General features: G+C 37.5%; 1 protein-coding gene across 2 annotated transcripts in view; it reads left to right on the top strand.

Annotated features, from left to right (window-relative positions):
• Positions 1-16,785: 16,785 nt before the first annotated feature.
• FANCC (FA complementation group C) overlaps positions 16,786-27,225 on the top strand; it is a 175,865-nt gene continuing 165,425 nt past the window's right edge. For both annotated transcript variants that reach the window (XM_060155374.1, XM_060155375.1), the window contains exons 1-3: positions 16,786-16,950; positions 18,614-18,698; positions 23,867-23,961. In XM_060155374.1, the coding sequence (XP_060011357.1) occupies positions 16,786-16,950; positions 18,614-18,698; positions 23,867-23,961 (345 nt within the window). The remainder of the gene's footprint in view (positions 16,951-18,613; positions 18,699-23,866; positions 23,962-27,225) is intronic.

The following is a 27,225-nucleotide window of genomic DNA, read 5'->3' as shown; positions in this document are numbered from 1 at the left end:
ATTGAGGACAGGAATGCAAGGAAAGTAAGTAACCACTATTTCTAACAGAATGTATGTGGGAAGACTGGTATTTTTCAAGTCCCAATACTAGGTCTTTGGTTCTCTGATGCAGAACAAGGTCAGGGGTTTCTATCTGAGCAGCTTCAAAGGTAAACCACTCACGAAGGGATGCTTCTACTTGGAAGCCAGATCCAGGGAGCAGCTTTACTTCCCATGTGGCTAGGGACATGGGTGGGAGAATGGAGTTCAGTAAATCCCCAGAAAGTTATCTGCTAAATTAAACTTCCCTAATTCTTGGCGAAGTTGAGTGAAGAATGTGTACACTCTGCACCTGGATTGCAGTTGCCTCCTCTGATTCCTTAGGCCCAGATTTTGTTTATGATTGGGGTTTGTTTGAAATTATCTGCAAATTTCAGGTCTGTGTTTTTGGTTAGAGTAGCTCAGAGGCCAGACACTCCTGACTCAACAGAGAAAAAGCCAGCTCCTCCTAGTGGACCTTTTCTTAAAACCTCATTGTTTTTAGGGGAAAAAAATATCACTTGTTTCTCTCATAAGTGCTTTATGGGAACAAGAATATTTTATTGTGAATTTTTTTGGAACGCTACAAACAAAAAGACAAATCGATCACTTCTACTTAAAGTAATGAAGCAAAGAAACATTAAAGTAAATTAAAAATACTGGTATCAGGTTTTCAGTAAGGAAGAGGAGGAATATTGTCAAGTTTAAGCATAGTTGAGCATAAATTTCTTAACTTTATATTTGATTATATTTATGGAGGTTTTAAGTAGTTTCAGACAAGGCCATTGTGCCCCTAGTTAGTGACATTGATTGGAGGCTAGGTGTTTGATTTGTCTCTTTTCCTTCTTCCATAAACAGTGTGTTTTCTAGCATTCTGTCCATAAATCTCTGTTTGGTGCTTATTTCATGGGAGAAGTGACTTCAGTTGACTCGTGCTCAGGGGAAATGAGGAAAAATAAAAACCAGTGCTTTTTATCAGGTTGCCACTTTGAGTAGGTTATGGTCTGTATTTGGCATGTGTAGACTTACCTCTCATACCTCTGGCTTGGAGATTGTGCAGACTAAAAGGAAGCAATTTCTAACTCTCTTGGCCCCCCTGACAGGTACAGTATGCAGCCATTTTTGATACTATGAGGTTTATAATGAGCGTTGTTTTAAATGTTGACAATCTGGGAGCTACACAGCGTTCTTTCAACACAAAATCAGTCAAAATTTTATCTTAGTCTCTCCTTTACAACAGCCTTAGTGGATTTGTTTGTTTACTTATTTATTTATTCACACATTTGTTCAACAGATATTTATTGAGCTTCTACTGTGTGCCAGCTACGTACACAATGGTGGTTTTCAGAATGTGTTCAGCAAACTAGGTTCTGAGGAGATATGCCAGCTAGGACACATTTGACTGTAAGAAAACCCAATGAAAGGTGACTTAAGCCAAAAGGAAAATTTTCAGGATTGGCTCCTTCATTCCCTCAGCTGTGCTAGTGAGAAGACCCCGGTCCATCTTTCTGCTTTGCTATTTGCAGCATGTTGGCCAGTCCCCTCAGGCTTACTTATTGCTTGATTCCCAAGGTAACTACTGCTGTTATTTTGTGTCACATGAAGACTACAGTGTCTAATATGGAAAAAAGTGAATTTATTTAAGATTGAGAAAGACTCTCTCAATAATCCTCCAGCTGAAGTTCTTATTGTCCAGAGTTGCATAACATTGCCCATTCCTACATTCCTACAGTTAGTCGGAGGACAAATGGAAATACCGTGACTGGTCTGCACCAGCCATTCTCAAAATGTGGCATTGGGTATCTCTGAGACTCTTTCAGGAGATTCACAAGAGCAAAACTATTTTCATAATAATGCTAAAACATCGTTTGTGTTTTTTACTAGTCTAATTTTCTCACTAGTCTACAGTGGAGTTGTTAAGAGGTTACATGATATATGATGACGTCATTGCTCTGGCAACTAATAGAATATGTTCTTGGGTTTTAAATTTTCTCAGTTTTAATTTCTAACGTGGTAAATATTGATAAATATAACTTACTTAAACAAAAGCTGTCAGTAATGTCCTCAATAACGTGTATGAGTATAAAGGGGGCCTGAGAATAAAATGTTTGAGATCCACTGGTCTTCATTAATCAAGATTCACCCCTGGCATTTGGGAAGATCCCAGCCTCCCCCAAGACTCAGAGGCTGTGAGATTCCTGGACAAAACTGATTCTGTTAACAAAGAAGCAGTAGAGGAGTTAGGCTGTTGGATGGGCAACCAGCAGTGTTTATAGAACTATTATGAGGAGGGGGCTTTGGCAGGGAGGGCATGGCTCAGACCCAGGGTGTGCTCCAGGTCCTGCCTCTGCTTTGGCTGGAGCCACTCCACCCAGGTCCATCCTTTCTTTTTTAATTGTGGTAAAATATACATACCATAAAATTTACTATTTTAACCATTATTTAAAAGTGTATAGTTAAGTGGCATTATTACATTCACATTCTTGTGCAACCATCACCACCGTTCATCTCCAGAACTTTTTCATTTTCCCAACGGAAACTTTTTACCCATTAAACAATATATCCCCACCTCCTCCATTTCTCCCAGCCCCTGACAACCACCATTGTATTTTCTGCCTCTGAGTTTGACCATTCTAGGTATCTCCTATCTGTGGAGTCATACAGTATTTGTCCTTTTGTGTCTGGCTTATTCCTCTTAGCATAACGTTTTCAAGGTTCATCCATGTATCAGAATTTCCTTCCTTTTTATGACTGAGTAATATTCCACTGTCTGCATATATTCATTGTGTTTATCCATCCGTTGATGAACATTTGGGTTGTTTCTACCTTTTGGCTACTGTGAATGCTGCTATGAATATGGGGAAACAAATTATCTGTTTGAGTCCCTACTTTCTTTTTTTTTTAAATTAATTTATTTATTTTTGGCTGCGTTGGGTCTTCGTTGCTGTGTACGGGCTTTCTCTAGTTGCGGTGAGTGGGTGCTACTCTTCGTTATGGCATGCAGGCTTCTCATGGTGGTGGCCTTTCTTGTTGCAGAGCACGGGCTCTAGGGCACACGGGCTTCAGTAGTTGTGGCTTGTGGGCCCTAGAGCTCAGTCTCAGTAGTTGTGGCACACGGGCTTAGTTGCTCCATGGCATGTGGGATCTTCCCAGACCAGGGCTCAAACCCATGTCCCTTGCATTGGCAGGTGGATTCTTAATCACTGTGCCACTAGGGAAGCCCAACTTTCAATTATTTGGGGTATGTACATAGAAGTGTATCATATGATAATTCAATGTTTAATTATTTTAAAGGAAACACCATACCATTTTCCACAGTAGCTACACTCTTTTGCATTCCCGCCAGCAGTTGAGGTTCCAGTTTCTCCACATCCTCACCAACACTTGCTATTTTTTGTGTTTTTTGATGATAGCCAGCCAAATGGGTATAAAGTGTATCTCATTGTGGTTTGCTTTGCATTTCCCTAATGATTAGTGATGTTGAACTTCTTTTTATGTGTTTATTGGCCATTTGTATATCTTTGGAGAGATGTCTGTTCAAGCCCTTTTCCCATTTTTAAAAAACTGGGTCATTTGTTTTTTTGTCATTGAGTTATAGTTCTTTGTATATTCTGGATATTAATCCCTTATCAGATATATGATTTGCATGGGTCTGTCCATTTTGTATGTAGAACTTTAACACAAGATTTCATTTTGCTAAATGATTTTTAAAAGAGCTTTAAAGCTCTATATCACTGTTGTTATTTTCACATTTGTCATCCTGGGTGTTACACACTGCACTGGTTTAGAAGGTATAGATGGTAGGGCCTTGGTAGTTACTTCAGTGCTCATGATTAATTTACAATAACTGCTTTAGAATTTCTCACACTATTCAAAATGTGGCACTGGCTACTCTTATTTGCACACGTGGTTTTATAGATTACCTCATATTTGCCATGAAAGAAAACGATGATTAAGGCTAAATGATTTTTAAAATATTTTTTCTTTCATCCATGGCAGTTGTATCCTTTGACAGAACTTTAAAGGTACCAGATTCTTCATCATATCAGCTGAGTAGGGATTCTTTTTAGACTTTTCAGAAAATCTTTAAAAGGTTGAGTTCTAAGATGTTTCTAGATGGAACCACCATTTGAGATGTGAAAGTGTCATTCAACCAACAGTAATGCAAATGGAGGACCAGAATATCACAGGTTAAATTATAGAATGTTTATTTTTCCATCCTGAAACCTAGTAACTTAGGAGGGGAAATAATGTCATATAATGTTAAGCAAGAGGCTGAAATTGCTCATGTCGTTACTGGTCACTGGTCCTAGCACTGTGGTAGACTGGACATACTGTGCAGCCCTACTTGTGGCTCTTTGAAGTTGGGGCTGCTGAAATGCTCAGGTGTTAACATAGAACTTTAGGAACCCACTTTGCTTTCTGAAAGATAATTTGAGAACCACTGGCCTAGGGCTGTCCCATGCCAGGTTCTTAAACCTCTTGATTTCTAAATTAAGGGAAATGTTTTTGTTTTTAATGAATTAGGACGCTTTGTTCCAGCCTGTCTCCCAATTGTTTCTTCACTTTTTGTCATCTTTCTTCAGACAGTACGTTAAGTGTTTTGATGCTTTTATTTCCTTCTTCTACTCTAATGAATTGTGCCTGGTGAAATCCATATACCTTGTGTCGACATGTCTCTGAAGCTTTTGAATATATCCTTTTCCTAAAGAATAGAAGTCAACCAAAATGGGGGAATCTTTTAGCCCTGAAGTATTACTTCTCTCTCACCTGCTGTACTTTGAGTCTGAGTATGAACCCTCATAGACATTGAGGTTATTGAGGGTATGCAATAGTGTATCTTTGTGCCATGTGATTTGAGTTCATAGAATAGTACTTGGCAAGCAACAAAGTAACTTTTGACCAATTTATAGATGAGAGGGAAAGGGCAAATGCAGTGATCCCAACCTGACACCATTTTGACCCTGTCTCTTTTGGGTATCTCAGGTGTTTGCTGGACCCCAGAGCTGGTTTTCCTTGCCACTTTACTCCTCCCCCTCCCACCTCCTGCTTTCCTCTGATCAGCAGGAAACAGGGACATGAACAAGCACATGGGAATCTTTCACAGGACAGTCATTTCCATTCAGGTGTCTAGGTCTCTCTGCTCATAGGACTTTCCCTTTAGTTCACTCTTCATAAGAATTTCTGAAGGTCATTTTATTTTCTTTTGGATATATATACTGAGGAGACTAGCAATTCTGTTATTTTTAGTCTCTATGTAGAAGGTGAAATCATGGTTTGATTCCTTAGGAACCTGTGTAAATGTGCTAAAAGGGAAATATTCAAGAAATGAAAAAGGGGATTTCCTTCTGACTTTCCATGCCCTTTGCTTTTGCTAGATTAGTATACATTAGTATATGTGTGTGTGTGTGTGTGTGTGTGTGTGTGTGTGCGCGCGCGCACACGCGCGCGCACAAAATACTTGTTAAAATCTTGAGTTTTGAGGAAATATGTCACTGAACGTCCACCTTTCTTTTATGCTCTTAAATAAAAGATGCTAAACAATATTTCTTTAGTTGTTCGTATGAAATGAATATAGGCATAGACGTCCATGTGAGGGCATATACACTCAGCAGGATCATAAGAAAGCCAAGGATTTACATTCAGGGCAGTATCAAGGATTTTGGTACCAATCAAAATATGTGGTATCAATCAACAGTATAGTTAGTTCTCAGTTGTGTAGTAAGTGTGCAGATTAACTGGTATAAAAAAATCAGTGCATTTGTGAAAAAAGTTGAAATCACTATGAATCTGAAGAATCACCCCCATTTTACAAGGCATACATTTCTCTTTTTGTTTTTGAGATACATGGACACTGCCTCATACATGAGCACAGACCATCTCATGCTCTCACCAGTTATCCTCCCCTGCGTGGTAGATTGGATGTCTCTCCCCTCCTGTGGCAATGGCCCTCATAGGGGAAAGCAGTAGCCATATAGCTAAGGGAAGGCAGATGGAGGGAGAAGGCTGTGGATTTTCTCTTCTGCAGAGCCAGGATTGGGAAAATGGGGACATTTTGAGGACAGGAATGAAGAAGAGGGAGCAAGCGCTGGAACTGTATCCCTGGCCAATTCTGGTGGTTTTAATTTTTTCAAACAGAGAACTCAACTAAAAAATAGAAAATGCAGACTATTTTAGCAATTTAAAACCTTTTATTATGTTCATCAAGTACTTTACGTCTTGATTCGCATTTACAAACTATACTATGTTTTCTTTTTTTTCCTTACCTTTGGGGTGATATCTGTATGGCAAATATGTAGCTAGAAGTTAAAACAATTTTTCTATGGTTGTGGAAATAATACATGTAGAAAAGTACATAAACATGATTTACACTTTAATAAATTATTAAAACGTTAATATATATGTAACTGCCATCCAGGTCAATAAATAGAATATTGCCAGCATCCTGAACGCCTTTCTCACATACCCTCCCAATAATACTGCTTCCTTTCCTCTAAATGTAGCAGGTTTCCTGGCTTTTTTGGGGTAATCACTACAGTTTAGTTTTACCTGTTTTTGGACATTATATAAATGAATCATACCTTATATATTCTTATGGGTTGGTTTCTTTCTCTCAGCCAGTGATTGTCAGTTCATCTCTATGACTGTAGTAGTAGTTTCTACATTTTTATTGCTCCATAGTATTCCCTTGTATGAATATTTTATTTATTCTACTCTTGATTGGCATATAGGTTGTTTTCAATTTAGGTCTATTATGAATAATACTGCTACGAGCATTCTACTAGTGTACATAAACACATAAGCTTAGAGTGTGCTTTGAGGGAAAACTTGTAATTCATGGATTTTTGTCTGATTATCCTATGATTTACCGAGAGAAGTGTGTGAAAATTTCCTGCTATGATTGGAATTTATTATTTTTCATTGTAGTTATGTTAATTTCTGTGTTATATTTTAAGCTTTATATGTTGTTCTACATTCCCATGTTATTGTGTACATGTAAACTTAAATTGTCACGTATTCCTGGTAAATTAAACATTTTATCATTATGAAGTGATTCTCTTTACCTCTAATAATGCTTTTTGCCCTAAAGTGTATTTAAATTGAAACTATTTGATTTTCTTTTTTTAACATCTTTATTGGAATATAATTGCTTTTCAATGTTGTGTTAGTTTCTGCTGTATAACAAAGTGAATCAGTTATATGTATACATATGTCCCCATATCCCCTCCTGCTTGCGCCTCCCTCCCACCCTCTCTGTTTGATTCTTTTGGTTAGGTTAACATGGCATTTTTTTCCTTATTCTTCTTTTAGCCTCTCTGTTATCCCTATATCCTTGTGTTTTAGATGTGTCTTTTGTAACAACATTTAGCTTTTTAAAAAATTCAAAACTGATAATCTTTGGTTTTTACTTGTGGAATTTAATCTATTTGCATATTATATAATTACTGATATATTTGAGTTTAAATCTACCATCTTATTGTGTGCTTTTTATTTATTTTGTCTATTCTATATTCCTTTTCTCTCCAGTCTTGCCCTTTTGGGGGTTAAGTGTTTTTTACTATGAATTTTTCTCCTCTGATAATTTGGAGATTCTATACTGTCTTTTATTCTTCCATTAGTGGATAGCCTAGAAATTATGGTATGCTTTTTTGAATTATTAAAGTCGAATGTTAACATTTTTATCCTCCTTTTCCTGGAAAATGCAAGGACTTTAGAACTCTTTAAGTCTGTCATTCTCCTGGCATATGTACTATTGTTTTTTATATTTTAATTTCAGTATATATATATGAATAAAACCCCAATAATACTATTCTTATTTTATATCATAAGTGTTAATTTAAAATTTCACATGTATTTATCATTTTTTATTGTTTTTTCATTTCCTCTGACATCTCTAGACTTCCATCTGGAATCATTTTCCATCTGCCTGAAGAGCGTCCTTTAGAGCAGGTTTACTGGTGACAGATTCTTTCAGTGTGCCAAAAGGACTTTATTTTACCTTTATTCCTGAAGAGTATTTTAGCTTGGTGTAGTATTCTAGGTTGGTCCTTTCTTCCTTTCATTGCATTGAAGATAGGTTTTCTAGCTTTTTCTCACTGTATTTCTGTGTATCTTATCCATTCTTCTGTATTTTTCCATTGTTTTTACTTTCCATGTTGAATTCTGGATAGTTTCTTCTAATATATCTTCCAAGTTTATCAAATCCCTTTTCAACTGTGTTTAATTAGCTGTTAAACCCATCTGTTGAATTCTTAATTTCAGTTTTTTTTTAGTTCTAGAATTCCTGCTTTTTTTGTTTGTTTGTTTGTTTTTCATCTACAGGGTCATTTTTTTATAGTTTTCAGTTCCTTGATGAAATTTTGGCTTTCATCTCACAAGGGACCCTCTTAGTTACTTTATAGTTTTTGTCTAGTTTTTTTTTTTTTGCGGTACGCGGGCCTCTCACTGTTGTGGCCTCTCCCTTTGCGGAGCACAGGCTCTGGACGCGCAGGCTCAGCGGCCATGGCTCACGGGCCCAGCCGCTCCGCGGCATGTGGGATCTTACCGGACCGGGGCATGAACCCGTGTCCCCTGCATCAGCAGGCGGACTCTCAACTACTGTGCCACCAGGGATTTGTCTAGTTTTTGAACTGTCTTGAGCACCTCTCTGTTTTGGGGTTTTTTTTTGTTGTTGTTCTTGTCCGTTGTTTTTGGGTTCTTGTTCATGTGTTCTTTTCTTCCTGTGTGCCTGTCTTTAATTATTTAATTTTGTTGGATTTGAAAAATTATTTTCAGAAATAACTAGAAAGGTATGATGATGTTGTTTTTCTCCAGAGAGGAATTTTGTTTGCATCTTGCAGGTACCTAGCAGCACTAGCAACCTGGGGCCACCTTAATTCAGTTTCAGTTTCATAGTTAGGCTGTAGTCTGTATGCAGCCTGGTTTACTTCTGGGTCACCCATACTCTCAGGGTGGACCTCTGTGGGTGCAGTCCTCAATGTGGGGTGGTTTACGAGGACCTCACTTTGACAGGCCTGGCCTCCTACTTTTACTCTCTAGCAAGGCTGTCAAAATTGATGCTTTGTCTTTAAACTACTTCTTCAGGATCAGAAAAGCCTCCCTAGGCCTGTGCCACCTTATGTGCCAAGATCTTTCTCTGAAAATTCCACACTATCTTGCTGTTTCTTTGGTGATTTTTGAATTACGTTTTTATATTTCATGTAGCTTTATAGAATAACTTTCAGCAGGAAGGTTGGTCTCAACTATATAGTCTGAAATAGAACTGAAATTGGGTGCAATTTTTTTTTTTTTTTTTTTGCGGTACGCGGGCCTCTCACTGTTGTGGCCTCTCCCGTTGCGGAGCACAGGCTCCAGATAAGCAGACCCAGCGGCCATGGCTCATGGGCCCAGCTGCTCCGCGGCATGTGGGATCCTCCCCGACTGGGGCACCAACCCGCGTCCCCTGCATCGGCAGGCGGAGTCTCAACTACTGCGCCACCAGGGAAGCCCTGGGTGCAATTTTAAAGAAAGTATGTTTGCATTAAATATAGTCTGTATCATACTTTTTTCTACCTCACCTATCCTGGTTAATCAAGAGAACTTATTATAGACTTTACCTCCAGCTATTTTAGAGTGGCTAGAAAAGCCAGATAAAACGTATTTGGAAGATACTGGAGAACTATGAAGGTACTCATGACTCAAGGGGTTAAGATCTTGGGATGAAGGGAGGTGCAAAGTTCTGAGCAGACATTTTACAGCAGCTTTTCAACCTCAGGGCATTTGTCATTTCTTGAGAAGCTGGGAGAGACCAAGAACCTAGAAGAGGGCCTGTACTACTAAAAGTGAGAGAAGTTAGCAGAACTTTTGGCAATTTCACAGGATTGGAGAGACATACATTGGAGTTCCAAAGGTAAGATTGTTAACCTGACTACCTAAAAATGTAAAACTTCTATACATCAGGAAACATCATAAAAGCGGGAGAATGGATAAAATTAGAAAAATCACTATTTTTCAGCCTCTAATGGACCTAAAATGATCATCAGAAGATCCTAAAACCATTAGAGAAAAGGTGGTGGTGAACTTTATAATGGATGGATTTGTTTGACAATACCTGAAACCACTGATCAGTTTCAACATTAGGATACATGAGACAACCAGATATTATATGTGACTTCTGATTTGATTCAAAGAACAGAACACCACAAATGAAGTATTCTTGCAAAAGAACTAACCCTGAATCTAATGAAACCTCTAGGTCTAGCTATCTGTTTGCAAGCAATATAGAAGAGAGAGCAAAACATGTTAAAGACCACCACAAGAAATGCTAAATGCACAAGTGTGAAAGATTCTATAGGTCAAATGTGTTGGGTTTTCCCAGGGATAAATGATATGAAGAGGTTAAAAAAAAATAAAAGAGGGGTACTTGTTACAGATTAGAGAAGCCTTGTTTTTACATCATTTTGTTACAGATTAAAGGAGAAATATCAATATTGATTACATTCAATGTGTGGATCTTGTTTGGATCTGAATATAAACGATCCAAATATAAAGGGAAGTTTTTAAGAAATTTGAACATAGAAGGGCTATTAGATGATAGCATTGTTGGCTTTATTGGATATGAAAGAGATATTGTAGTTAAGTTTCTTCTAGGTCTTTATGAAAAAGAGACACAGGGCTTCCCTGGTGGCACAGTGGTTGAGGGTCCGCCTGCCGATGCAGGGGACACGGGTTTGTGCCCCGGTCCGGGAAGATCCCACATGCCGCGGAGCGGCTGGGCCCATGAGCCATGGCCGCTGAGCCTGCGCGTCCGGAGCCTGTGCTCCGCAACGGGAGAGGCCACAGCAGTGGCCTTGCTTGCTATGTCACATAATTTTTAAAAATTCCCTTCTCTTTCATTTTCCCCTCTCCTACTACTGCATATATAAAGTATATTATTAGTAGATAAATTTGCTAAAATCTATAATTTACAGATAATAACAAAGATGGGAAAAGGAACTGACATTATCAGTACCGCAAAAAAAAAAAAGAGAGACACAAATCAAGATACTTTGAGTAAAGTGATATGGTATCTGTGATTTGCTTTAAAAATGGAAAATCTTGATAATTGTTTGAACTGTTTAAAGGGTACATAGGATTCATTTGGCTGTTTACTTCTTTTTTTGAATACTAAAAAATACTTACTAAACAGTACCAAAAAAAAAAAAAAAGAAAGAAAGAAAGAAAACATCATAAACAGAATTTCACTTGTGCCACACAATTTGTGTTTTAAGTGAGATCATCATAAAGTACTCCTTAATGGGTGAAAGTCTACAGTTTATGTCAGATAAAAAGGACATAAACTCATTTTATTTTGTGTAGTGTATTCCTTAGCTGTTAGTTTTATCTGTTAGACTTGTGTAACTCTTCCACTTCTGAGGAGGCAAACCAGTCTCATTAAAACTATACGGAAAGGAAGGGCAGTTCTTCAGAGCATAAGTGGGGTGTGTATACAGTTGTCCCTTGATATCTGCAGGGGGGTTATTCCAGGACCCTGCAGATACCAAAATCCACAGATACTCAATTCCCTTATATAAAGTGGCATAGTATTTGCATATAACCTACCCACATTCTCCCATATAGTTTATATCATTTCTAGATTACTTAGAATACCTAATACAATGTAAATGCTGTGTAAATAGTTGTAAATACAAGGTAAATGCTTTGTAAATAGTAGCGGGTGCATGGCAAATTTTTTGGAACCTTCTGAAATTAAAAAAAATTTCCATCCACAGATGCAAAACCTGTGGATAGGGAGCGCTGACTGTATATTAAAAGAACAGGAAAAGGGTGTTAGGCGGGCAAAAACGACAGATATGCCCACTGTCTCTTCTTGGTTACTCAAGACATTCAAACCTATTGCTTTCCATACAAAGAATTTTTAAAATACTTTCCACTAACATAATTTAGCTTTCTCCTCCTTCCAAAAAGGGAGGTAATTCAAAGTAATGCCTGGTTAATGCATCTAGCTTCAAGTCCAGAGGTTCTGGATAATGTCAGTTCCTTTTCCCATCTTTGTTATTATCTGTAAATTATAGATTTTAGCAAATTTATCTACTAATAATATACTTTATATATGCAGTAGTAGGAGAGGGGAAAATGAAAGAGAAGGGAATTTTTAAAAATTATGTGACATAGCAAGCAAGACATATACAGATAGCATCCAAAAACCTCACTTATGCATTTTGACCAAGCAGGCATAATTTGCACATGATGATAGAGTGCTGCTGGGTACACCCAGCTTTGTGGCTTGGAACATCAGTCCAGTCACTGAGTCCTGCCATAAGGTTTTTGCAGAATCCAGATCTTCCACACAGGCTTTAAAGAGCGTAGGATCTGCTGGGTCGTAGCTGAGTGGCAGAGCACTTCAGTATGGACAGATAAGCTGTATAGTGATTATTCCTTTGGGCCTACCCGTATTTCCTCCTTGCCAGGCAAGTGGGTAGAAGCAGATAAATGGTCTAAAACCCATGTAGTATATGTTACCTTCAGAATCCCAGAGGTATCAGCCAAGCATTTTGCTTCTTAGCAGGTGTAAGGTATAGCACTTATCATTCACTTTTTTTTGTTTGTTTATTATTATTAATTTTGAGTCAGTAACTAGTACACATGGCATTAAATTGAAAAGTTGCAAAAAGGTGTACAGTAAAAGTACAGGAAAGGACATTTCCTTTCCTGCACTTATCATCCATCTACTTAGGTCTCCACAATGGAGGCCACCGCTGGTACTAGATTCTTGTGTATCTTCATTTTAAAGGGCATATCCTGACCGGACCACCGACCATTGGATTACAAGAAACTTCCTGAAGTGGCAGGCCCTGTATGTTCATGGGATTTATATCCCACCATATGGAATACAAACAAGGCACCCGTATCTTCCTACTTTGATCAGCCTGATATCTTCAATATGGTAGACCAGTGTAATGTGCTATATCCAGAATTGATATCTTTGATTCAGGTGAAAGTCAACTGCTTTCTCATGTCCTCAGTTTATCCCCATGGAGAAATGCATTTACCAGCTTCCTAACTGTATTCTAGGTGCAAAGGGTAGTATTAATTTGCCCCAGTTAGGATTCATATCTAAAAGTACACCTTGAGTTGGAGTCACCATTTGATTATACGTTTATGACAGCCTAATATCACTGACTAAGACCCATTGGCCCCTCAGCTGAGGAGTGAGGTTCTCTGCAAGTCATCAGATGTGTGACTTTTTTTTTTTTTTTGATAGTCAAGTGGTTTCACTTGGCCATTCCTACTAGAAGAGTGTAATGATTCAGGACCCCTGTGTGAGGGTGATGCCTCATTGATCTGTATTACCTTCTTCCATGGACTTCTGGTTTCCAGTTCCCTAATAGGAACAGAAGTTTCACTGTCATTTTACCTGACTTGGCCCAGTAGCACTTCTAAATTCCCCTCCTTTCTCCAAAGGTCTGTTGTCTGCAGCCCACTATCTGGTATCAGTTTGTATCCGATACTGTATAACATCAGACTATATCAGTTTGTATTCTTTGATTGAAAATCACAGAAACCAATAGTGGTTAATTTAAGCAAAAAAAAAAAAATTATTAGACGGCCCCTGGGTAGCTGACAGAATTAAAGAGAAAGCTGAAAAGTCATACCTTGTTAAGGAGATGGCATAGGGATCTAGACTAAGAGAATCTTTGAATGACTTAGTTCCACCTTTATGGCAGTCTGCTCAAGATTCGGATTCCCAGTAGAGAGTCTAGTTTGCCTGTTTTGAATCATCATCTCACTCCTTGACTGATGGCATAGGTACCTTGATTAATGGACCTGCCAAGACTTGGGGAATATAGGGGAGATACTTTCCTAAAGGAGAAGTAAGGTGTTATAACTAAAAATGGAGGAGGAATGGTAAACAGGCAAATCCAACAGATGGCCATTCCAGAGTGTGCAGATTAGGTCAGCATTTCTCAGTAGGGGCATTGTTGGCCTTTGGGGGAAGACCATTTTCCTTTTTGAGCTGCTGTCCCAGTGCATTGCAGTGTGTTCAGCATCCTTGGCTCTTGGACAGTAAATGCCAGCAGCACCTCCACTGCTACCATCACAACCAGGGTACCACCTGTTTCACAACCACTATCATCTCCCTACTCCCACTGACCCCACTCCCCAGATAGGCTATGAAATAGAGCGTCCAGGACCACTGTACTGCATGATCCCTAAAGCTTTTTCCATTTAAAACAATCAGATGCATTTCCATTGCTAAACTAAAGGTTGTTTGTAATTTTGTTAAAATAAAATAGTTTCTTGTCTCTTCTATCAAAAAGTTCTTCAATTTGATGTTCCCAAATATCTAAACTGACTTACATATAGAGCCATATGAAACATGTTAGAAATTCATCAGTTTGTTTCTTCAGTTTATTTCTTTGTTTAAGGGCACGGACTTTAGAGCTTAAGTCTTTGAATTCAAATTCCACAACCATAGCTTTGCTACTTACTAACAGTTACTTCCTTTGGCTTTTACATAATCTTTCTTTGGGCAATTGCATAATCTCTCTGTGCTTCTGTAAAATGAGGATAGTAGTACATACCCATTTCATAGGGTTGTTGTGAGGATCAAATTAGCTAGTATGCATAAGGTTTTAATATATTGCCAAGAGCATAGTAATTATATGAATATGTAAGCTATTACTATATTTATAAAATGGGATATTAATAATTAAGTTTTACATAGATAACATAAAAATACCTTTAAAATTTCTTTTTGGGGGGAGTTACCTTTTAAAAATTAAATTGCTCTACCTGGAAAAGCATCTTGTTATAACATTTAGCTTGAACTATACTTTGAAAAATATTTCCTCATTCAACATTTATTATTTCCCAGGCCTGGGCTAAATTCAGGGAAGACAGAGAATGCATGTACCAGTAGAGGCAATAATAACTGAGTGAACAAATAAATGCCCAGGGTAGTTAACCGGTGTGCTCAGAGCTGTGGAGGCATCAGCAGAAAGGCCTGGAAGGAGGGTTTGGTGTGTTGGTAAACAGATGAAAGGCCTGGAGTGGACTCTGGTCAGCTGGGGAGAGGCAACATAGGACATAGGATGGTGTGCTGGAGCTATGTTTTACAAGGCCTTGGAGACTCTGGTAAGGAGCCGGTATCTTTTCTGCAGGGGATTGAGATTTCCTCCCAAGGAACGTATTGAAGGGGGTTTTGAGCAGGAGTGTACTAGGTCTGATTTACATTTGGGCAAGTTGTTTTTGTTGACAGTGTAGAAAATGAACTGGAGATGAATAGGTGGGACCAGATAGAAGACTCTAGGGAAGAAATGGACAGGAATGGGATGGGATGGCAGTAGTGGAAATGGAAAGAAGTGAATGAGGTCAAATGAAATCACATATGTTTATTTTAGAGGTAGAATTCACAGGTATTGGTGGTGGCTTGGACAAAGAAGATAGAGAAAGAGGAACCAGACATCTAGACTTTTGGCTATGTATGTGGCATTTGACAGTATGCATATTTCCCTCTATAATTAAACTTTTAAAAAATTTTATGGGACTTTTCAAAACTAAATTTTTAGTACTATTTTAAAACATTCATCTTCCTGGTCTAGATTTTTTTTTGCACTGCAGCAAAATTGTACAGTCTTCCTATTTTTTTTCTTATTTTCCTGTTTAGTAATGAAAACCTCCATTGTTGATGTTATTGGCATTTAATTGGGAGCACTTTATCTGTTAATTAATCGCTGTTGAAGATTTAAACTCACTTACTACTTGCAGAGTAATCTTTTGAAATTAGATAGCTGAGTATTATCCCTGCCCCAGGAAACTATGAGTCTGTAAAAGCCTGCACCTGTTGAGAAGCAGCCTTCCCTTCTTTGCCCAGTATGCTTCCCATGGGTGTGGACGGCAAGGAGCTGGGATGCTGGTGAGGCACCTGGAGTTTATTTACCTATCTCTGCCTGAGGTACTCACTCACTCTGCATGTAACTCCACTATTCTTTTTAACATGTACTTCAGATGTCGTAAGTCAGGTTTATGAGTTTTTATTTTCTGTCACTTAGGACTGGCATACCTCCTCAACAATTGGAGTTTATCTTATTTTACCAAAATATGATTTCTTCTTCTGAATGGAGACCAAGCATATACAGCAGTCATTAATTAAATTAAGCAGATTGTTCAAATTGGTGCATGTGGAATGAATTATTTTACTTTTTTCTCAGAATTGAGAAACTAGGAAGAAAATTCATTAGACAGTAATGCATAGAGATTTTTTTTACACCTAAATGAGAAGCCAGAAGTGCATATAAAACGTAAGAACTTCAAAAACATTTCTTATGCACAGACTATTATGAAACTCCCCTGGATGTTTTTGATTTCCCATTACATTAAAATACTCAAATGAACTTCATATTCAGAACATTTAAAAATAGCTCAGTCTTAAAAAGAAGATATAAAGTATTATCAGCTGTGCTTTTTGTACATAATTAGCATGTGCCTGTGGAGGTATAATGACTTTTAGTGTAATGATATTACTCATGATAAAAAGTTCAGATGGTAAAAATTGGAGATACAGCTGGGTGACACATTTTAAAATAACTCAAAGATGACTTCACAGAAAGCATGCTATTTTGGTCCCTTGTAATCCTCCTTTCACTCATCAGTGGTATGAAGGCATTGATAAAAGATCCTTTTTTAAATGTTTCATTTCTTTCCCCCTTTCTTATAGATTTGATGTGTGTTCACTGTTTCCTTCAGTGAACTGTGAAGGTACATCACCTTTTCCCTTTTTCTGAGATGGCTCAAGATTCAGTAGGCCTTCCTTCTGATTTTCAGTTTTGGATGCGCAAGCTTTCTGTATGGGATCAGGCATCCACTTTGGAAACCCAACAAGACACCTGTCTTCACCTGCCTCAGTTCCAGGAGTTCCTGAGGCAGTTGTATGAAGCCTTGAAAGAGATGGTGAGTAGTGGACCAAAATAATAAGGTTATTTTGTGACATCAGGAACTCTTTACCAGATTTTATTAAGCCTGAATGCAGTCCAGGGACTTGTGGTATTGACCTAACGAAAGATTAGACAGACAAATTACCTGTAAATATTGCAGACAGTATGTGGTTTCCTAGTGTCTGATTCATTATGACTTCAGTCTTTTCTTTCTTGATTAGTTATATTGTCACATGAGACTTCCCGACCAATCAAGTTGTTTTTAAATAAACAAGACTTCGACACTTGTTGTCAGGAAATAATTGGGTTTCTTTTAAAGGCCTTTGTATCTCTTAAATATTGAAGGGTTTGCTGAAATGCTTACTCTTTTCTCAACCCTATTCTAAAGTGGGCTCTACTAAGAGATGATAAATGTTAAGATCTCTTCTTTATAAATATTTTAAGTGGACTTTTCTTGTGAATATTAAGATTATGAGTGTCTTCACTATTGTTGTATACGTTATTGTGTTCAGAATTTTGTATTTTTTCATTTTGACATAAGATTTCATACTTTCATTGCAATAGGTATTTTTGTGAATTAATGTATTTTCATAATATCAAAATATTATTTATTTATACTTATTTTCTAATTTCAAAATGAAAAGCAAAATTGTCATTTAATGTAGGTGTTCTTGTGTTATACTTTTCTTTCCTTAATCAAAGAAGCAAGTAGGAAATTTGAAGAACAATTAATAGTGATGATATGAGTTCACATGTCTTTAGAAAGAAGAAAAGATACTGTCTGTATGAACAACTAATGCTAACTTTTAAAATTGTTTTTTGGCAATGAGACTTTAGTAACTTGACCTTAAAGTGATTCCAGAAAGTCCAGGACTGACCTTGATGCTCAGACAAATGTGAGGAATTTATTGCTTCAGCAGTAGGAAATGCTTATCATTTCAGCTTACATGCATGTTAGCCCAGTTTGGTCTTATTTTTTAACTTTCTTGAAAGGTAAAGAAGTGGGAAAGGGCCAAGTGTACAACAGCAAGTGTATTTTTTTAATCTTAAGCTGTTTTCTATTTGATTGATTGCTTTTTGTGTCAGGTTTTAGGTCGTTGCAGACAAATATGATGTCATTTAGCATATAGTAATCAAAATAGTAATAAACAGAGATATGTATCTATATGCTTTGGCTGCTTTTATTTCATTTTACAAGTTCCAGAGTTCTTGTGCTGCTAAACCTTCTTTGAGATAGTGCTACTGGAGCTGACTCAGGAACTTCTCTTATTATGTTAGGAAAAAAACCCAGGATGAACATATGGTGTTATATAGATATTAGTCACCTATAATTTTTTTTCACTATTATGCAGTCTTTGTTATTTTTTAGATAAAGTGGCCTTTCTTGACTTAAATATGAGTAAAAGAAAATTAATGCTGCAGTAATATTGATTTTACCTAAACTTGTTGTACTTCTTAGTTTGGGTGGCCTGGTTTAAGGATGAAGTATGGTGATTGCTTGTTAAACTTTATTAGAATTACTTACCTAAAGATCTTCTCTAACCTTTTTCTCCCCTTACTTTTCTAAAATATATGCTAAACAAGAAACATTCAAGCTCCCTCAACCTATAATGGCAGTTCAGGCTTTTCTGAGTTGCATAGTGTCCTTTTACTGACCAAAACATAATTTTCTTTTATAGGATTCAAGTGCAATTATTGAAAGATTCCCCACAGTTGGTCAACTGTTGGCAAAAACTTGCTGGAATCCTTTTATCTTAGCATATGGTAAGAATCCAAAACATGTCCTCTCAAAATGCAGACTTCTAATGATAATTTTAATCTTTGCATTGTTTAACAAAACACAGAACTTTAAATTATAAGCCTTTCTCTTATTTTTCGTGAAACAACTTATCAGATGTATTCCTTGTTCCATTACAAAGAAGGTACCCTCTATTGTTGTCCATATATGTTTGTGTATGTGTATATAGATAAGCACACACAAACAAACACATACATGCAGATGTGTAGGAGAACAGAACTCCTTGAATTAGAGGGCAGAAACTCCCAGATGATTGTTATAACTTCATTTTTAATTCAGTGTAAAATGGTTATAATAATGAAATAATTTCTTTGTTTTGCAATTTCATATTAACTCACACACCATTTTCCATGTGTAAAATTCTTCAGTGTTTGAATTCTGCTATGGCTCTGCCATCATTTAGGGGTGACAGTTTGGTTTTACTCAAGGTTAAGAAGAATTTGGGGATACTTTGGGGGAGGTGTTCCTTCACTGACCTCCTGCCTACCTGTCTAGCCTCATTTCCTGTTTAATCCTCCACAGCTATACCACATGCATTGTAGACAGTTTAAATTACTAACAGTGCTTGATGTCTGGGCCTGCGACATGCAGTTCTTTTTGCCTGGAACTCTGTTCTCATCTCATGTCCTCAAATCTTCTTCGAAATAGCCTTGCTAGGGCTGAGTTAGGAACCTTTCTTAGTGTGTGCATAGCTGCCAGTATCTCCCTTAATTATAACACTTACTACACTGCTTTATAATTGTTGGTTTGCCTGTCTGATGCCCTGGAAGACTGAATGCCTCTCAACAGCAGGAACTGTGGTTTTAGTTCTCTTTGTTGTCCCAGAGCTTAGCATAGGGTGAATAGGAACATCTGAAGGTATATAGTGGAGGTTTATTGCCTTGATTTGACTATATTGTTAGCTAATGTAATATATACTTTTTTTTTTTTTTTTTTTTTTGCGGTACGCGGGCCTCTCACTGTTGTGGCCTCTCCCGTTGCGGAGCACAGGCTCCGGACACACAGGCTCAGCCGCCATGGCTCACGGGCCCAGCCGCTCCGCAGCATGTGGGATCCTCCCAGACCGGGGCACGAACCCGTGTCTCCTGCATCGGCAGGCGGACTCTCAGCCACTGCGCCACCAGAGAAGCCCCCTACTTTTCATATTTTTAAAGTCAGAGACTAATTGCATAATATAATGATAGTAGAATCAAAAATAATAAGAATATTCCCCTTTGATGTTTAGAGAATTATACAGTATCTCTTTCCTAGCCTGTTCTAAGTCATTAGAAGGAGCTTGAACTAGGTGGGGAAGGGACAACATTTGCATTTGGTTCCATGAGCATACATGCTTGGGTGCACTGCATATACTCAAACTTACTGGCTCCACCCCCAACTTCATTCTATTCCTTTTCCTCTTCACTTAATGCCTCTTGCTTCCTCTTCCCCCTTAAGTTGACGCTTCCTCCTTTACCCACTTAGCTTGTTCAAGTTCTTGATCTAAAATGGCGAAGCCATCACTGTATTTGCCTACCAGGGCCATGCTTACCTGCCCCAAATTTATATATTTCAACTAGGCCAGTGTTTCTCAAAAAACCTTTGACCAGAAATACATTTTCTATACATGTGTATATATGCATACATACAGTTATACGCATACACCCACACGTTTCATGAAAAAATGCTTGCTTTTATTATGTGCAATTCATATTCACTATACCATTTTTAAAATGGTTTTCATGACCCAAAACTGATTTTACAATCCACCTATAGGTCGTGACCAAAAGTGTGAAAAACATTGAGCTAGGCCAATGCTGTTGACGGCAGGAGAAAGGAAAAGAAACTGTTGAATTTCCTCCATTTAAAGGCATCACTCATAGATACTTCATAGATTGAATGACCACTTTTTAGAAAAAAGAAATAATATGCCCTTAAAGTGTACCTAGTGGATGTGGGACACATCCTTAATTCAGAAATGTTAAAATGTGAGAAAGTTTGGATTGTAGAATTGAAGTAGAACGCATTGCTCACTTTGTGCTGAGCACTGTTCTCTATGGATTGCATCGTGGGTCTAACTGAGTTCTTGATAGGCTTGCAGGATAGATATTTATGGATTAGCCTAAATATGTCACTTTTTTCAGAATATAGAACTAATAAAATCCAGGATCCTACTCCTCTAAAGCCCATGTTGTTGTAATGATCTGCCCCCATGGATTGTACCACTGTGGTTGAAATGTTCCAGTCCTGGCTTTACCACCAGCCAGCTTCATGTGAATGTATATAGTCACTTTTTTTTTTTTTTTTTTTTTAATGTCAAGCCCTAGGAAAACATGGCTCACAATTTCTGCCCTCTAGGAGCTTCCAGTCAGGGAAAAAAGAAACCTAAGGAGATCAGCCAGAGTCAGGATGATGGTTGGTACTGTGGAGCTTTGACTAAGTTGCTGAGGGGAAGGAGAGTTTCACAGGGGAGGTTTTGCGGGGGCTGACTCTTGGAGGAAAATAGATGAGATAGGATTTTCTAAGGCAAGAACTAAGGCAAGAACTCACTGGGTCTCCGATTCTTTATTTGTAAAAGTGAGAGACTGGACTGATTTTTCCCTGTGGACTTAGACTTGCATCTGTCTGTGATCTTTCCTTAGCACCTAATCTCTATTACTTTGGCCCCCTCTGTGAACCAGAAACAAATTCTCCATCTCTTTCTGTTTAAATGTGTGTGTTACCATTTGAACTGCCCATTAAATTTCAGTTTCCTGTTTGAGGTATGCATTTGGTTTTGAGCTAGTAGAGGAGACTGACAGGCACAGAACTCATGAGTAATCAAATCTTGCCTGTGTTGCCACTGTTGTTTCACTAGTTGGGCACTTTCTTCCAGGAAGGGATATTTTCTTATGGTTTTGTAATATCAAAATTATTTTTTAAGTACAGTAAGAGTAAACAGTTTCCATCAAGGAAAGAAGTAAGTAAATGAGACTAGGATCAGAAATAAGGATAATAAGGAAGGAGGAAGGATTTGCAAATTAAAAGACTCCACAAAGGGAAGAGAAAAAATAGTTAATAGAAAGGGAAAAAACACCTTTTATTCAGTGGTGTTCTCTCCATAAAATTACTGCCTTCACCTCCTTGGAGTTCTGGCTGGTAGGTTCTAGGTCTGAGCTCATGATTAACATATTATAGCTATAACCTGTTTTCCTCATGCTTTTTATTACTGTGTGAGAGTTTGCCCCCAAACTTGGCAGCTTAAAACAAATATTTATTGTCTAAAAAAATGCTGCCATCACACTTTTAAACTATAGAATTAATTCAGCTTTCATTGGAGCTTTCAGTTCAAGATATCAAACAATAAAATATTAGGTGGCAAATATATGGTGGTATATTCCTTTCCCTTACACTCAGTTTTAGATGAGTGCTTTGCACTAATGACTGTCTGCATGATGAATCCCAGGCAGTTTTCGATCCCCAGTGCTCCAGTTCCAATGTTTGAGCCTCTAGGGAGGAGCCTGACAGATGCCATCCCCTGTAGACAGTGCTGGTGGCATTCATCAATAATAGGTGATGGCTTGCATCTTTAAATCCCTAAAGCAAAGTAAGCTCATTAGCAGTGCATTTCAGTGCATTGACTCTGGGCAAAGAAATAAAGGCTGGGGGCAGGTTACTCTTGCTCTTCTTTTTCTTTTTGAGAGAAAAGTAAAAAATAATATGCTTGTTGAACTAAATGTGCAGAGTCACTCAACACCTGGGGAAAACTCCTATCTTTTGGATTCTTTTAGATTTACACTCCATAATTAACATTTTCTGTCTTTTTTCTCTTTAGTGGTGAGTGTCTGATTTTTGGAAATGCTCCCCATCAGGTTGCATTCTGTATAACATGGGAAGCTGCTTACATAAGCATATCATTAGATGTGTTTGTCACACTTGTGACATACAGATAGTTATAATTTCTTCTGATATTTAAAACATAGAAAGTACAACAGTCAGATTTTTAATCAGTGGCATTGGTTCAACCTGAAGAACCCTAGGATCTCCAGTGGTTAAATTATGTGATTCTTGCAATGAACTGATTTCAGGCAAGCCAGTGATGTAATTGAGCTCATAAAAGCTAGGAAAAATAGGAATATCCCTCAGGATAACCCCTGATAAAGTTTGTTCAGAGGTGTTAGTTATTAGGAGAGCCTAAGTTTATGGGGGGAAAATGGATTTAAAATTACTATCAGGGTCCTTTGGTTTGTGGTTGAAAATGCCGAGATAGCTTACTGTAGTTTGTATTCTCCTTATTTCTTGTTAATGAAGCCCTTAGAAATGCTGTGTTTATGAAATTGCAGTAGATAACAAAGTAAAGAGCATCAGGTGATTTTGCAGAGGAGTGATTCCAGGTGCTGGGTTTCCTCAGCATCACCTCCATGGCCTTGTGGTAAAGTCCATAGTAGCTTGGCTCTAGTTCAGGTACTGACATCTTCAGTTTTTAGGTCTCATTTTTGCTTCTCAGTTGTGTTATAGAATCTCCAACTTGAATGGACTTAGTTACCAAAGGAGGAAAGAGAAAATGGCTTACGAAGTAGATGTTCTAGCCAAATAGATTTCAAAGGTCAACATTGTTATCACATATTTAGTAAAGTTTTACATTTTAGAGTAAAGAATTAGGAGCATGTAAAAGGCTTCTATTTTATCCAAACCATTTGGTACTAAAAAGAATGTATTTTAAAACAATTCTTTTTGTTAAATTTATTTTTAACAAGTGGGGGTATTTTGGCCAATTTGATTAAATCAGAAATATTGACTACTGCTTATGGCAGTGATATTGCCTTAAAAAGGTTGAAATTACTAATGATTTGAATATAAAATAAAGAACTGATCTTTAAAAAAGCTAGTTCTTTTTGTTCTTTCCATCATTCTCTTTTGGCTTTAAAAATTGCTGCTGTGACAGAAAGAATTGACCTCACAAGGGCTAAGCATAAGTGATCCTGAACCCACAAGAAGGAAAAAAACCACAAAGTTTCACACATGGTCCTGGATGCTTGTTCTATGAACTTAGTAGTTTGTGATTTTCCTAAAATATAATAAATATATTTCCTTTAGTATATAATGTTACAAATTTTATACTGATTATCTTTTCTTTCTATTTGATAAAACCTACTCATTTTAGTTTTCCTTTTTGCAGATGAAAGCCAAAAAATTCTAATATGGTGCTTGTGTTGTCTGATTAAGAAAGATCCACAGAATTCTGGAGAATCAAAACTTAACTCCTGGACACGGGTAAAAATAAATCTTGCACTATACTGCTTTGAATTCAGTAAAGGTGCTGCTTTGACAGTCCAGAAACTTTTTCAGACACATCCTTTCTGTTAAACTTGTAAAGCTTTTCAAGAGATTTCATTTTTGTTTGATTGCGAATTCCTTAAGAGATAGGTCCTCAGGGTGAACTTCCCCATGCCTGCAAGAACTAATGTTGAGTGGTGTTAGAAAGTTACTCTCAGGTAATTAAAAGAATGTACTCTCCTTCCTTCTAACAATTGTTTCTTCCTACCAACCTACTTTAAATACTTATATAATTTCTCTTCAGGTACTTCTCTGCCTTTCTCAGAATCTATTCTGTAGTAAAACTAAAATTCAGAAGTGCCCTGGGAGCAGCAGTCTTTATTTTGTGTCCTAAAGTTGGTGCCCTGGCCAGTGTGCTCAGACTAGCATCTAGGGCTGGTTGGCTAATGCTGCAAGCACCGTTAAAATCGGTTACCTGACCGTGCTAGTCCAGGTAGCTGACAGCTTCCTGAATTCCCCGTTTCTGCTTCCTCTTGAATGGTGGGCACAAATAGGAGAATGTTGTAAGGCTGTGCTGTAGCTGCCCTCACCACCAGCAAGTTGGCTGGTCTTTTCTCTTACCCCCCACTGCCCTGCTGCAATAACCTCAAGGACTTGCTGATGCCTGTCAGATTCCACTTACTATGCATATGGTCTAGATTAGCTGCTTAGTATTATGAAACCAACCACCCAGATTAATGCATATGGTTTTGTCTACCAATCTGACTGGTGATATCATTCCGTTCACTGCTTTTTACCATTCCTTTGTTTTATACAGAATTGCTGACAGAGATGACAAAGACAGTATTTGCATTTTTGTTAGATTAAAAGAAGAATTGGAGGGACAGTAGAAGTGAAAAGGATTGGGCGAGGGACGGAAAAAATGCAACATTTAACTCGAAGGAAAATTAAAGAGCTGAAGGAAGGAACTGATAAGTAGAATTAGGGAAGAAAAGGTATGAAAAACAAGGCTATAGAAATAGAATGACATACTTAGTTTTCAGTTTTTTAAATTATTGCTTTTGTTGAGTATTTGCTATTTTAGTGATTATTTAGGATATATATTTTTATTGGCTAGCTCATTAAGTCCAGAAATAGGCCATCTTATAAAGTGTTTTTAGAGTGATTAGGTTAACTTTCTTCATTTAACTCGTGACTTATATTAGCCTAGTTTTAAGTTTCTAGCCTTGCAGTTTATTCTGTGGGTTTCCCTTATTTAATATTGTGTCCATTTAATAAATAGGTGCTCATTAAGTGTAGCACAGGGAGGTAAAGTTAAAACACTTAATTCCTACCTTCAGGGAGTTTACAGACTACTAACCAGCTCATTCTAGGGCAGTGTCATTGGGTTATTGGTAGAACTATGTATAGGGGTGATGGTGACGCAGAGGAGGGACACTTGTTCAGACTTGGTGGTTTGGAGATGTTTCCTGGGAGAGATGATATATCAGCTGAGTTTTGAAGGATGACTAAGAGAACAGGATAGAGTTTTAGGAACGGTATTCCTGCCAGCAAAAAGAGCATGTGCAAAGAATGGCGGTGAGGAAGCAAATGCTGTATTCAGGAAACTGCAGATGCTTAGATATCCCTGAGCTTGGGATTTTATAGAGTTGATGATGAAGCATAAAGCCTTATGTATAATTATAAGAAGTTTTTATTTTAACTTGAAGGCAGTGGGGAAACCACCGAAGTATTTTAAGTAGAGAAATCATATGGCTAGGTGTGAATTTTAGAAACTTACCAGCAAAAGGAAGTTGCTTTGGAAGGTGCCAGGGATAGCACTTTCAAAGCAATTGTAGTGGTAAAAGTGAGAAATCATGAAGGCCTGAATGAAATGGAAAAGAGGGACCAGATTTATGATATTAATAAGGTAAATATGTAAGGATGTAACGGCAAATTAAGTGCAGGTGTACTTAGGTGTAGGTCGAGTTGAACTTAGTGTTTTCAGGAGAGGGGCTGATTTGCACATAGAGGGTTGACAGTCCTCAGGGTACAGGAACAGTGGGAGCCATGCGTGAGGGTGAGATCACCCAAGGAAAGTGCCTAGTGTGAGGAAGGGAAAGGGCCTAGGGACAACCTTGGGAGACACTGGCATTTAAGGAGTGAGTGGAAGAATAAGTTACACTGCACACTAGAAAGGGGGAGTCCAAGAAGAAGAAGGAGAAAAGCAGCAGCATTTTAAGAAGGAATGAGTGGTCATTTATATCTAATGCTATAGCACGCCACTGTCCAATAGAAACAAAGTATATTCTACATAGATAATTTTCAGTTTTCTAGTACCTGCTTTAAGAAATGTAAAAAGAAAAAGTTGAGACTAATTTTAATGATTATTTTATTTAACCCAGTATATCCAAAATACCATTATTAAAATATGTAATCAATATAAAAATTATTAATGTGATCATTTTATAATCTTTTTTATACTGAGTCATTGAGATCCAGTATATATGTTATACTTAATTCAGTGTATATGTTACATCTTAATTCAGAGGCTAAATTTTCATTGGAAATTCTTGATTTGTTTTATAAAATATACAGTTGAAAAAGTAGGTTCACATACCCAAATTGTTTCAAAGAAACTTAAAGCTGAATCATGTGTCTGTTTTCAAATTTAAATTTAATTAAAATTTTAAAAGTTAAAAATTCATTTTTCTTCATTGTACCTGTTACATTTGAAAGTGCTGAGTAGCCTCATGTGGCTAGTTGTCACTGTATTGGACACGGCAATTGTAGAGCATAAAGGATTGAAAGAGCAAGATAAGGACTGAAAAGCACTACTTGGATTTAGCCACTAAGGAGGAATGACTTTGGTGAGAATAGGTTTAGTGGGAGGTTGAGGGAAATAGCCAGGCTGCTATAGATATTGAGGAATGATGGGGAGGTGAGGAAGCAGAGGTAATAAACTTTGATTACCCTTTGAAGAAACTTGGCAGTGAAGGAAGGAGAGAAAGTTGATTGAAATAGAGATGGTTCTGAATCTGCTTTACTCTGAGAAGATGGTGCCACTAGAGAGGAGTTGAGCACTTACGAGACTAGGAAAACAGTTTCCCTCATCGTTGTACTAGGCAAACCTGTAATATTAACTGATAAAAAAAATGATATGTAGGAATAATATTAATTATTTAACTTTTAGCAGTCTAAAGCTAATTACATATACCTATCACAAATCAGTACCTTCATAATTGTATAATGTTGACTGTAAATGCAGCAAGACAGAAGATG

The sequence above is a fragment of the Lagenorhynchus albirostris genome, chromosome 7 (assembly GCF_949774975.1).
Source record: "Lagenorhynchus albirostris chromosome 7, mLagAlb1.1, whole genome shotgun sequence".
NCBI classification, from domain to species: domain Eukaryota; kingdom Metazoa; phylum Chordata; class Mammalia; order Artiodactyla; family Delphinidae; genus Lagenorhynchus; species Lagenorhynchus albirostris.
Note: the sequence above shows the minus strand (reverse complement) of the source record. Positions and strands in the feature narration are given on the sequence as shown.